The 11,425-nt window shown below is 36.8% G+C and overlaps 1 protein-coding gene across 1 annotated transcript in view; it reads left to right on the forward strand.

The window, feature by feature from the left end:
* The window catches only part of TBC1D31 (TBC1 domain family, member 31), a 79,426-nt gene extending 69,185 nt beyond the window's left edge, over window positions 1-10,241 (forward strand). The window contains exons 17-22 of the mRNA XM_012660845.1: window positions 632-724; window positions 3,923-4,063; window positions 5,165-5,359; window positions 7,387-7,525; window positions 8,016-8,111; window positions 9,900-10,241. Of these exons, the coding sequence (XP_012516299.1) occupies window positions 632-724; window positions 3,923-4,063; window positions 5,165-5,359; window positions 7,387-7,525; window positions 8,016-8,111; window positions 9,900-10,033 (798 nt within the window). The 3' untranslated portion in view covers window positions 10,034-10,241. The remainder of the gene's footprint in view (window positions 1-631; window positions 725-3,922; window positions 4,064-5,164; window positions 5,360-7,386; window positions 7,526-8,015; window positions 8,112-9,899) is intronic.
* The last annotated feature ends 1,184 nt before the right edge of the window (window positions 10,242-11,425 follow it).

An 11,425-nucleotide genomic window follows, 5' to 3' on the forward strand; every position in this document is an offset into this window, starting at 1 on the left:
ATCTACCCCAAATTTAAATTGCTCAAGTTTGCTCATAATGTTGTTTACCATAATATGGTAAGAACTGCCATCGCTTCTCCCAGTCTAGATGGGCATATGGTAATTGTGGTTTCTTTTTTAAAACATTAAATTTAACTTTAACTGAGAGTTTATTCCCAGGTTTTGTAATGAATATTAATATGTTATCAGTTACTCTGGTTTCAAAAACCTGAGTCCTTTTCTTTCTTTTTTGACACAGGATCTCACTCTGTTGCCCAGGCTAGAGTACAGTAGCCCGATCACAGCTCATTGCAACCTCAGACTTCTAGGCTCAAGGGATCCTTCTGCCTCAGCCTACCAAATAGCTAGGACTACAGGTGCACACCACCATGCCTGGCTAATTTTTCTAGTCTTTTTGTAGAGATAGAATCTCACAGTGTTGCTCAGGCTGGTCTCAAATTCCTGGCCTTTAAGCAATCCTTACCTGCCTTGGCCTCCCAAAGTGCTAGGATTACAGGCCTTGAGCCACTGCACTCAGTCCCAATTCCTGTTGTTTTAAATATTGTCAGTGATTGTTCAGATTACAAAATTACTAAATCTTTATTATTTTGTAAATTCTTTTTGGTATTCACAGTTTGTTGTTCTGCCGTAGGTACATATGAGAGATCAAGAAATTGCTACCACAGCCAAAGACCTGGAAATGAGACAGCTGGAACTCGAATTACAGAAAAGACTTTATGAGAAGGTATAAATCAGTTATTTCCAACATAAGAAAAGCAGGGTTTTTACAAACCCTTTTTAGACTGTATTTATTGATTGTTTTTAAATGTTCATTTTATTCCCTTCTTAAGTAGAATATAGTATCATCTAGGATTGTAACATAGCCAAAATGTCTGAATGTATAGTTTGTTGTAATTCTTTAATTTGTGTTTCTGTTAGCAGCTTAGTCTAGTGTCTGAAGCACCATATGTAAGCCCCAGATTTTGCATCAGCATCTTTTACCATCTTACTAAGTTATCCTATATTTGTGTAATAGTTACTACAGAATTATCCCAGCACCTCACAAGGAGCTTGAAAGGTAAATATTGTGAGAGCAGTAAAGTACTTTAAATTTGAATCTTCTGGAATCAAATCAGCAAATATCTGCTTAGTACATACAATTTAGTTTTCAAAACACTAGAAAAAGGAGTTTTGTTATTATAAATTTTTATTATTTGGGAAAATATTTTGTTACTCATTTATTCAGTGTTGAAACTATAAGTTTTTCACTCCCTTCAGCCCTCTTAAAGTCAGACTTTGAGTTTGAAATTCATGATAACTGCTAATTGATAACAGGTAAACATATGATTGTCCAAATTAAATAAGACAAAACATATAGCATGCATTCTCCATTCGTATCTATAACACTTTAAGTTTCCACACTGAATTTTTTCTAGAACTGAGCAAGGGATTTACAGTTTGGCTAAGTCTCCTGTGATTTTGAATTAGATGTAATTCATTTGGACTAAGCTAAAGTTTACATTTTACTGTATTTTCTTTTGGAGTGTGGAGTAGTGGCAATCAGGGGTCCTAATTTCAGAATTCACAGAAAATTTGCAAGAAAAATACTAAGAATTTCCAGTATTTTTTGCTAAGTTTGCTTTATTATTCTCTCGTATACACGTATGCTTTTTTTTCCCCGAACTGTTTAACAGTAAGTTGCTGTCATGATGCTCCTTTACCCCTAAATACTTCAGCGTGTATTTCCTAAAACTAGTTAATCTTCTTACATAACCACAATACAATTATCACAATCATAAATTAACATAATATTGTCTGATATATTTCAGATTTGATCACTTGTCCTAAAAATGTGCTTTAAAGCAAAAGAAAATCTAAGATTATCTATTTTTGGTTGTCATGTCTCTTTAGTCTCCTTTAGTTCTTTTTTCTTTAATGTGAAGGGGGTGAGAGTGAGGTTCAATTTCCTTTTTTTTTTTTTTGTGAGACAGAGTCTCACTCTGTTGCTCTGGGTAGAGTACGGTGGCATCATTATACCTCACGGCAACCTCAAACTCCTAGGCTCAAGAGATCCTCCTGCTTCAGCCTCCCCAGTAGCTGGGGCTACCAGCACACACCAGGAAGCCAGCTAATTTTTCTATTTTTGGTAGAGATGGTGTCTCACTCTTGCTTAGGCTGGTCTCAAACTCTTGAGCTCAAACAGTCCTCCCACCTGGGCCTCCTAGAGTGCTAGGATTACAGGCCCGAGCCACTGCACCCAGCCTCTTTAGTCGCCTTTAAATGAGAACTATTCCTGAATCTTTCTTTGCATTTCATGGCATTGACATTTTTTGAAGCATATAGGCCAGATATCTTGTGGAATGTCCCTTAATTAGCATATATCTGTTGTTTCTTCATGATAAGATTCAAGTTATGCACTTCTGGCAAGAATGCCACAGAAGTTATGCTGAGTTTCTTTCTGTGTATCAGAGAAGAAGGAAGATTTAAATGTTTATTAATCCCTTTTTGCTATCCCTGGAAGGAAGTGTTTATTTAAGCAAACCAGTAGGGTCAGAGAAGAGTTAAACTACTCAACAAAACTAACTTATGAAATCCTGAACTTTATCTGATCAGTTGGATATAATGTGCTGCTACCACCTTTTTCAAATTAGTTTTAGTGATTAATACTTTACCTGTCGAATTTATCTCTTACATTTAGTTGATTAAATCTGTCTATTTCTAAAGAAATTGTCCCAGAAAACAGACAATATTACGATTACCTCTATACAAGCCCAGCATTTCATATCTAATTTAAATAAATTTTTTTTAACAAAAAAATTAAGCACAAACAAAATAAATAAATAAATAAATACTGACCTGTAATCCAGATCCTATCCCTTCATCATCTTCTAGGACCTCGTTTTGTCAGGTCTACTTGCTGTCTCTTGTCTCTCTTTCACATATATGCGCCTTCTCCCTGGCATAATACTAGTCTTGCAAAGTTTGCTATGAGGATTAAATGAGCTAATATGTATATATCTGTGTCGGGGTCCTCAAGACCACCCTTGGGTTCATTGATTCACTGGGACTATCAGAACTCAAGAGAAACTCTTATATTCATGGTTAAATTTTCTTACACTAGAAGGATACAGAATAAAATCAATGAAGGAAAAAGGCGCATAGGGTAGAATACAGGGGAGACCAGGCAGAAGCTTCCAGTTTTCCTCTCCCAATGGAGTTGTACAGAGAGCACTTAATTTTCCCTGCAAACATGTTTGATAGTATGTACAAGTGTTGCCTACCAGGCAAACCCACTCAAGCCTTGGTGTCCAGAGTTTTATTGGGGGTCACGTAGGCATGGAGTACCCACGTGGCTGACTTTAGTTACTTTCTTTCCAGCCCTTCCAGAAGTCAAATAAGTAAGTAGCATATAGCATGGGCCATGGCCTATGGCTCCTACCAAGTCACCTTGTTGGCATAAACTGCCTGGCATGGCCTAAATCCCCAGGTATACAAAGACACTCCTATCAGAAAGGGTATTCCAAGGGTTTAGAGATTATCTCCCAGCAGCTGGTCAAGGACCAGTCTTGGGAGTGGGGTGGGAGTAGGAATAACACAAGCTAAAATGTTACAGAGCTTGTTCTTCTTACTGAGATTCAGTCATTTTTATGAATAAGTGTCCCCCAGATTGCTACAAGCGTTCAGTTAATTTCCAGAATTCTGAAAAAGTTGATTTTGACAATTTTTGTCAGTGTTTTCAGTGCTTTTATGGAGGAATTTTCAGACATCCGTCCTTTGTCATTTTCACTGATGTCACCACTCCTTGCTGTTTACTTTGAAAATTAGATGTTGCAGTTTTTGTGTGCATAAGACTATTCTGAAAAGAGAAAAGTCATTTTTGTGTCCTGGCATTATTATATAAATCAGTGATTTTTTTTTTTTACAAATTGTTTTTTTTTAACAGAATCTTACCAGAAATCAAGAAGCTGTTGCAAAAGAAATGCGAGAAGATGCAGATGTCTGTAGACGGAAAGTGGATCTTGAAGAACATATGTTTCATAAACTGGTAGAAACAGATCAAAGTCAGATCCAACAAACTCAGAAGGTAAAAATATGGTAAATTTAGTGTATACATCGCAGGGGAATTTCTATCTGTTACCCTTTTAAAAGAGCAAAATTGAAGTTACACTGTAAAGTTGAGTTAATTAATTTGCTTCAATTGTCACATTTCTTGTCTCACATTGCTTTCTTTTATTTACAGTGTGCTTACTCCATTGACAGTCACAGACATGTATTTTTCATACCCTTTGAAATTTTAGGACTTACAAGAAAATACAAAAGAATAGTAACTTTACAAATTATACTGTCCTACTCTGTTCTGCCTAAGAAATCATCCCTGAGTGGATTAAATTGCAAACAGCAGGTCCCTGCTTTATATATAAGCTAGCACTTCCAAAGTATATTCTGTGGAATATTGATAACTATTATTCAGTAAAATGGGGAGTGGTCAAATAAGTGCTGGAAATGCTGTCTTAAAGTTAGATATGTTTCATGCCAAATTTGAGGATATTGTACATTGTGAATCTTTAAGAAAATTTCCCACATTGATTTTAAAGAGTTTCCTATGGAGTACCCTTTCAGAAATGCTGACTTAAGTGTTTTGAAATAGAAATTGAGACTTTCAAAGAAGACCTTTCTCTATTACCTCTGTGACAAAATATTAAATGGGTTTGTGTCTGGGTCTGGCCCTATTCCAAAAACCAGGCATAGTGTCAGGTGGAGACCTGTTCTACAACAGTCTCTTAGCTGATTCTTCCAAAATACTCCACTATTTTTTTCTTATAGGCTTTTGTCCAGTCTGTTAAAATGGGCTCTTTTGACTCCTCAATCTGTTGAAGACATGGAAATTGTTCAATCCTACACATCCTCTAGCTTAGAAGTTTTCACCCTTGGCTCTCCATTAGAATCACCTGGATAGTTTTTGTTCGTTTGTTTTTTACAGTACCAATATCCAGCCGCCCCAGAGATTGATTTAAAATTGATTTGTGGTGGGGCCCAGATGTCAGTCTGTTTGAAACACTCTCAGGTGATTCTAATATGCAGCCGGCGTTCTGAACAACTGCCTCAGGCACTTGGGTACGTTGAATGGATATACCATAATTTTATGTAGTCCTACCTTGTTTCTGATATTTACAACTTTTTTTAGGTTATTAAAGAAAATATAGCAAAAGCTGAACAAGCATGCCTAAATAATGACTGGAAAATTCAAACTTTATATAAACAAAAATGTGATGATCTACAGCGAAGTAAATGTTACCGGGAAGTAGCCAAACTCCTTCAGGAAAACAGAAAGAAAGAAACAGAGGTATTAAATGCAATGTTGGAGGAGGAAGCCAAGAAGGTAATAGTGTTATAAGCTTTTTATTATTATTAAGCATTGAAATTTTGAAATAGAGCATAGGCAGATGGCAAAAGCATCTAACCAAATCATTTTTGTTGGAAAAGATAATCTAATTTTAATAGGTTTTTTGCAGAGAAGTCATCTAATATGGATGCTATCTAAAATGATGGAGCATCTTTCTCATTTACATTAGTGTGCCTCAACTTCTCAGCTTCCTGGATTTGTTCTGGCTAATTGAACAGTATTACTACTTTGTCTAATTCTTTACACTTACAATGTAAAAGATTTTGAATAGGTAGAAATTGTGCATAGCTGCTACTAACAAAACCCAAAATAACGGTGACTATAAACAGGATAGAAGGGTAGTCTGGGAGTAGGTAGGCAAGTCCAGGTTTAGTGTCATGGCTTCAAGGTCATCAGGGAAATGACATCTTTCAAACTTTCTGCACTGCTTCTTGGTGTGTGGCGTTCATTCTCAAGGATACCTTACCATCCAAGAGCTGGAGTTCCAGCCGTCACATACATCGAGGCAGCAGGAAGAAGGTAGGACACAAGTGCATAAAGTGCTCTACCTCCCATCTGAGTCAACTCATTTTTAACTCCTTTCCAGGAGTCCCATATGATATTTCTAGCCACATTTGGCTGCAAAGGATGCTGGGAAAAGTATTTTTAGCTGGGGGTATTATCATCCCAAATAAAATTAAGATTCTATTCCTAAAGAAGAATTGGAGAATGGATTTTGAGGAGGCAACTAAGAGTATGTCACACATATGTTATCTTTTGGTTGATCTTCCCAACAACTGTGGGACCTATGCTTTGTAGTTAATTATCACTGATACCATGTACTTTGCTAAGGATACTGAAGAGCTGGGGAGAGATCAAGATCTAGACAACTGGCTTTAGTTCATTCTTCTTTCCGATGCTGTATCATAATGCCATTCTGAATGACAGCTGCTTACAGTATATTTCCTTCAAGTCACTATTCCAGGTTCAATTTCCTCCTACCCCATCCCAGTGGCCTGGAGCCCTGTCTTATAACCCTTCCCTTCTAGGAAAGGAAAGACAGGCTTAGGGAGAGTGGAGGTGATTCCCAGAACACCAAGGCTGTTCTCAGGAAAGTTGTGGTGGAAGCCCACCCCTTTAAGAATAGGATTGCTGACACTAGGGCTAGACTGTGTGAAATTAGGTGCTACTGTACTTTGGGTAAAGTGGTGCTTCTGAGAGTAGACAGAATCATTGTAAGGGCTTTTCATGTTATGCAGAAATCCTTCTTTGTGTCTGGTGTTCTGGGTTCTCAAGCTAACTTGACTACTGAGTGGCCTGGGAAATCGCTCAGGCTCAGTATTACTCATCGGTAATGCAAAAGGGATGGATCTCTGTGGTCCTTGCTGGCATTTCTATTTTGTGATTCTTTAAGGTTTTTGTTTATTTAATGCATTAGTATTTCTATAACATATACGAGTTATATATGTGTTTCCATGTAAAAGCTGTAGCATTTCTAGAACATTGGCAAACTTTAGGAGTTGTGTAGTATTTTAAATTTATTATTTTAGCTACCCTCTGAGCTAATTTCTTATTTTATGGAGAAGAAAATAAGGGCTAATACTTCCTTGTGGTCATCATGTGGACCAGAGCTGGGCAAAGAATTCATTCTCTGAATTTTGTAGACTTTATTATTAAATTTAGTATAGCATTCACATTAAATACAACTCAATTGCCATTAAGACAAAACTAGCTTACTCTCATAAGGTTTGCAATTTGAAATCTATCAAAATGAATTATTATTTCAACAGCAGCTGAGATGTAGATGTGTGCTTTGTGGCACTCTGAGGTACTGAGCAATCCGTAAAACCTGCCTCTGCTTTCAATATTCTTCAGTAGTCTTGGGCCAACACAGGGACCCCAGGTACCCGACGGGGATGTGAGGAAAGTGGAATAGAGAAAACAGAAGGGGCTCATTCCACTGTAGGAGCATGCATTGCCACAGTTTTTATGTTATCTTTTTTTTCCCACTTATTTATATTTAGTGGAAGGAAGCTGAAGAAAAAGAGTTTCATCTGAGATCAGAAAAGAAAGCTGCTGCTCTGTCAGATGCATCTAGAAAGTGTTTTTTAAATCAGGAGATAAGTGCTGCTGTAGAACATACTGCAAATCCGTATAATAAAGGTGAGTGTCCGTGGGTGCCTTTCTCTTTGTGGTATTACAGATTCGTTCTTTTAATGTGATCTATTATGAATAAATCGTTGAGGTGTATTTTAGCACTTTTATTCAAATTATTGCTCAGCCAAAAGGTAATCACTGGTTACCCTTTTTAGTGGGAGAGGGCGAACTGAGGAGGGAAGACTGTTAAAAAAAAAAAACAGCTCCAGCTGGACATGGTGGCCCAAACCTGTAATCCCAGCTACTCAGGAAGCTGAGCCCAGGAGTTCGAGGGGGCAAAAATACAACAGCTCCAATCGAGAAAAAAGCTCAGCTCAGCTCTTAATTCTCACTAACTACACTTCCCTTGTCTTTTGAATGGTTACAGCATTCTTCTCAGAATAGTAGAAAAGAAAGGAGTTTTTAACTATCCTTGGCAATTTTAATTTACTAGACACCATTTGGAATTAATAACTCACTCCCAAACATCATTTTTATCTCCTTGCTTTTATAACAGAAGCACCAAGGTTCCAAAATGAACAGGTGGCCTCAAGCTGTTTGCCTAGAACCTCACAATTAAATGACATTTCTGAAATGGATCCCTCAGCACACAGTAAGTTGATAAGCAAGAAAGATTTCTTCTGTCATTTTATTTATTTTATTTTATTTTACTTTTTAATATCCATGAGTTGGGGATGCTTCTGTCATTTTAAATTTAGCAGTAGTTAAGCAAAATTGTGGCTTGAATTATATTTATAGAATGCGGATGCCATTTTCCCCGGGCATTAATTATGAAAATCCCAAAATGGAGACGGCAAGATTCTCTCATATTTTCAGCTGGGGGAAAAACTGGATATAGACCAAATTTCAAGTAAAGGAAATTTGCTGAATATTGCTAATGCTTCTCTGTTTCTTTAGCACCAGCACTGCTGCCCCAAAGAATAGTTGGAGGCTCTAACAGAAGTCTGTCACTAACTAAGTTGATAATATGAGATTCATAACTATTTTGACATCCTTGTGAAAAGAAAATTGCTGTGTTATTTTTCAAAGCTATTACAGAATTGAATTCTCTTGACTCTGTTCATATGGGCTGGGCTCGCTCTGGGCACTCTGATGGAATCTGGGCCAGCCCACAGCAGAACTGCTGACAGCAAAATGGCTTTGTACTGATGAGTTGCCTTTGGACCCCCAGACTTGATTCACTGGGGCTTTTGTTTATTTTTGGAAGGGACAGGGTGGAAACATCTTATGGAAACGTAATCACAGCATTTGGCCAGAAAGAAGCTAACAATTTTCCCAGTAAAGCATATTATTTATTTTGAAAAGGGAAGAAGGGACAGCAAACTATTAGACTTTCTTTCAACCAACTTTTTAAATCAAACTGCCAGATAGATGAAGCAGAATTTAACAAGATCTTTTAGAAGAATGAACTTTTATACAAGGTCCCCAAAGGCAAGCTTTGTAAGAAATGTATCTAATAACAGGCCATGAGATTCCAGTGTTGTGTAAAATATTTTTGCTAATTTTTACTTTTATATGCATCTCTAAATTTCTGGGCTAGAATATGAATTAAACCAAAAAGCCATTTGTGAATCAAATGAAATACAAGAGATTCTCAACTAGTCTCTATTCTGACACATCAGAACTTAAATTTTTAACTAGATAATTCTAAATTTCAAAATGGAGTGACGGACATTTGGTAAGTTTAGGTTATTTGGCAGCAAAACACAAAGCATAAAAGTTGTATTCCTTTAGGGAAAAAATAGTTTTTTAGAAATTGAGGCTGACTCTTTGAATATGTATCTAAATTACAGAGAAGTATATTTTTAAGGTGATTTTTTTTTCTTTCCAAATTGCAGGATTTACTAGCCCCTCTAAATCAGTATGAAACAGCTGTTAACTCTTGGACTCATTGTAATATTTTAATCTTGATTCTGGACTCTCCCAGTATTAGCTGATATTAAAAGCATTTATTTTTATTTAATTATTAGAAAAGTAGTCTTGGTATGCATTTCACAGTTTTGTGACTTGGAATGCCTTTTGTCATTGCCATTAAGGATTACAGTAAGGAAGCTCACTGTTGCAAAGAACGCAAATTCTGTCTTAGACAAACTTTGTTCCTAATTTAAGATTGTTTGTATACTAAATTTTAAAAATGCTAAGTAACCAAAAGCAGGTAAGTTCTCTGATAGCATTCATCTTGTTCAACTAATAAATATTTAGCTTATAAAAGAAACCATGTAGGGCCAGGTAATGTTAGGCTTTTTGTTTAAGAAATTTCGTTTTTAGAATATTCATTTCATTACTGATTTTTACAACGAGTTTATCTTTAAAATAAATGCCGTGTCATTGCTAACATCAGAAAATTCAACTTTTGTTAATTTTAAATTTTGTTTTCAAGTTTCTTTAAATCGAAGAACGATAGAATGGGACACTACAGGACAGGATCTTATCAAGAAAGTAAGAAATCTTCGCCAGAGACTCACCGCCCAGGCTCGTAACAGATGTCAAACCCCTGGTCTTTTGGCTACATAGAAGGCGTGTTGCCTTAAGATAGTCACAGAGATACCTATTTTGCAATCAGTGACACTGATTTTTAGATTGTTTATTTAAAATTCCTATAAAGATCGGCCTTTTGTACAGAAAAATGTGTCCATAATTATGTGTTTTATTTAATTCTAATTTTTGGCTTGTAAATGGCTTCTTAAACTTTTCACAATAAAAATGTTTGGAAACTATTAAAGTTATGTTAGGCTTTCAGGTTGCAAAGACCAGCATAAACTTCAGTCACTTTAGTTGATGAAGGTTTATTTTAAAGATAAATGGAGAAATAGAAAACAGGAAATGATCTCAACAAGTATACAACTTGGACTGAGAGATCTCAGGAGCAACTGTGGAGCACGACAGTGTGGATCAGCCTAAATTCCGGTCTTCCTGGCCCCCCGACAGCAGGACCTCCTCTTTGCAGTGACCCACTGTGCTCATAACATCCCCATCTCTGACCCTGCCTCTCCAGCTTCTCCTGGCGGCACCAACAGCTCTCCGTCTCTCTCCCCCTCTCTGCCTCACAGCACCACAGTAGGGCTGCCCATGACCTTACTCTCCCCATTTCTAAAAGGAAGGTAGAAATAGCTCATAAACTTTATGAGGATTACACAAGATCAGTGTATAAAGTTCCTGGTCCAGTGCTTGACATATAGTAAGTGTGTAATACATAGTAGTAATTCTTTTTTCTGGGGTCACAAGACATAATCTTATGTTGAACCAAATATTTTCAGTAAGCAGAGTGCTTTCTTTTATCCAACAGGCAGAGTCCTAAAGTGATATCCTGGCACTATGCAAGGCATTGGTTTCCCAAGACTAGTTTTCTCAGCCTAATTTTCTGTATGTTTTCAGTTGGTTACAAACATCCCTTCATGAGCCAAAGTGGTGTGTGTTTGGCAACAGGAGTCACAGGATTTACAATATATAGGGTGTGACGGGAACTTTGGTGAACTAGAAATTGCTTGCTCATCTAAAAGCATTTAAATTCTAAAATACTGTGATTCTGCCAGCCAGAATCAGCTGTCTGTCACCAGGGTTTTTACCTCTGTTTCAGGTCCTCTTTTACTAGAATTTACATCTACTCAGATTGGTTTTGCAGCTACACTTAAACACACACACACACAAAACCCCTCTTTTTTATATACTAATAGTATTATAATAGTTCATGATTTTAAAAAGTTTTTGTTCATTAAGTGAACATGAGTTGCGAATACTCTCAACCAAATGAAGAAGTTCTCTTTTTCACTTTCTTCCAGTTTTCTGAGCCTACATTGCTCCCAGTTGAAGAAGTCACTGCCTTAGCAGATTTCAGATACTTGGCTGAATCTCTTTGGTCATGTGTGTTTGGTTGGCATTTCAAAGGTTATCACATTTAATGAAATA

Source organism: Propithecus coquereli, unplaced genomic scaffold (genome assembly GCF_000956105.1).
Source record: "Propithecus coquereli isolate 6110/MARCELLA unplaced genomic scaffold, Pcoq_1.0 Scaffold68, whole genome shotgun sequence".
Lineage (NCBI taxonomy): Eukaryota > Metazoa > Chordata > Mammalia > Primates > Indriidae > Propithecus > Propithecus coquereli.